Raw genomic sequence first — 1,201 nt, 5'->3', positions numbered from 1 at the left:
TAAAAACAAAGGATCTGAGAAAAAAATGCACAGTTGGTGCTTATTAAATAAATATGGTGATTAATCAAAATAAGTGAAATATGTTCTTTTCTGCAACTCCAGAAAAATGTTCTGTTGTCCTGAAGGTTCATGTACATTTGAAGGGACAAATCACTGCACTTCAAGCTGCCTCATAATTGTGTCAATCTACAGTAGCAACCAAAGTTTTATTTTCTTCCCAAGAAGTTAGTTTTGATCTTCAAAGTGTGCCTTGTTTTTTAAAAGATAAGATGCCATAAATTCAATGGGATTTGGTGGTCTTTCCTTTGCAAGCACAGCAAGTCTCAGTAATAAGATAGGCACAACTGTCTGATCCAGGTAGGCACGAGTTGGCAAAGATTGTAGATCCACCTTCTGTTTTGATGACTTTTCTGCATTAATCTTTTCACTTTCTACTATCCTCTCCATGTTGCCTACGTGGCCATAATCAGAGTGAGGGTTTTCTTCTGCAACCTGCATCTGTCCCTCCAGCATCTGCTCACCATCCATGACAGACCTGTGAGCCAGTCACTGGATACCAGTCTAGACGGAGCGGTGAAGGACCGGGAAGAGCTGATTACACGTGCCACGGCAAGCTGTTGCTTCCTCTGCCCCATCTCAAACTTTTAATGGTTCCAGTCCTTGCCTATGTATGTCCTTAAAAATAAGTATCCAAGAAATAATAAAGATTAGGGGAGAAATTAATGAAATAGAAACAAAAAAAATTCAAAATATTAATGAAACAGAGTTGGTTCTTTGCAAGGATAAACAAGATTGATAAACCCTTAGCAAATCTGACCAACAAAAGAGATAAGAGACACAAATTAATATAATTAGAGATGAAAAAGGTAACATCACAACAGATTTCAGAGAAATTCAAAAAATCATAGGGACATACTACAAAAGCATATACTCCACAAAGTATAAAAATATGAAAGAAATGGATGATTTCCTTGATCTATATGACCTACCTAAATTAAATCGAGATGAGATTAATCACTTAAATAAACCTATAACAAGCATGGAGATCCGAACAGTTATCAATAATCTCCCAACTAAAAAAGCCCAGGCCCAGATGGATTCACTGCTGAATTTTATGAGACCTTCAAGGAACAGCTAATACCATTGCTTCTTAAGCTTTTCCAGGAAATAGAAAAAGAAGGAATTCTACCAAATTCCTTCT

General features: G+C 36.6%; 1 protein-coding gene across 1 annotated transcript; it reads right to left on the bottom strand.

Annotated features, from left to right (window-relative positions):
- Window positions 1–225: 225 nt before the first annotated feature.
- Window positions 226–528, bottom strand: LOC101604811 (protein dpy-30 homolog). Its single transcript, XM_045130504.1, has one exon. The coding sequence runs from the start codon at window positions 526–528 to the stop codon at window positions 226–228; it is 303 nt and encodes a 100-aa protein (XP_044986439.1).
- Window positions 529–1,201: the final 673 nt, after the last annotated feature.

The sequence above is a fragment of the Jaculus jaculus genome, chromosome 12 (assembly GCF_020740685.1).
Source record: "Jaculus jaculus isolate mJacJac1 chromosome 12, mJacJac1.mat.Y.cur, whole genome shotgun sequence".
NCBI classification, from domain to species: Eukaryota; Metazoa; Chordata; class Mammalia; order Rodentia; family Dipodidae; genus Jaculus; species Jaculus jaculus.
Note: the sequence above shows the minus strand (reverse complement) of the source record. Positions and strands in the feature narration are given on the sequence as shown.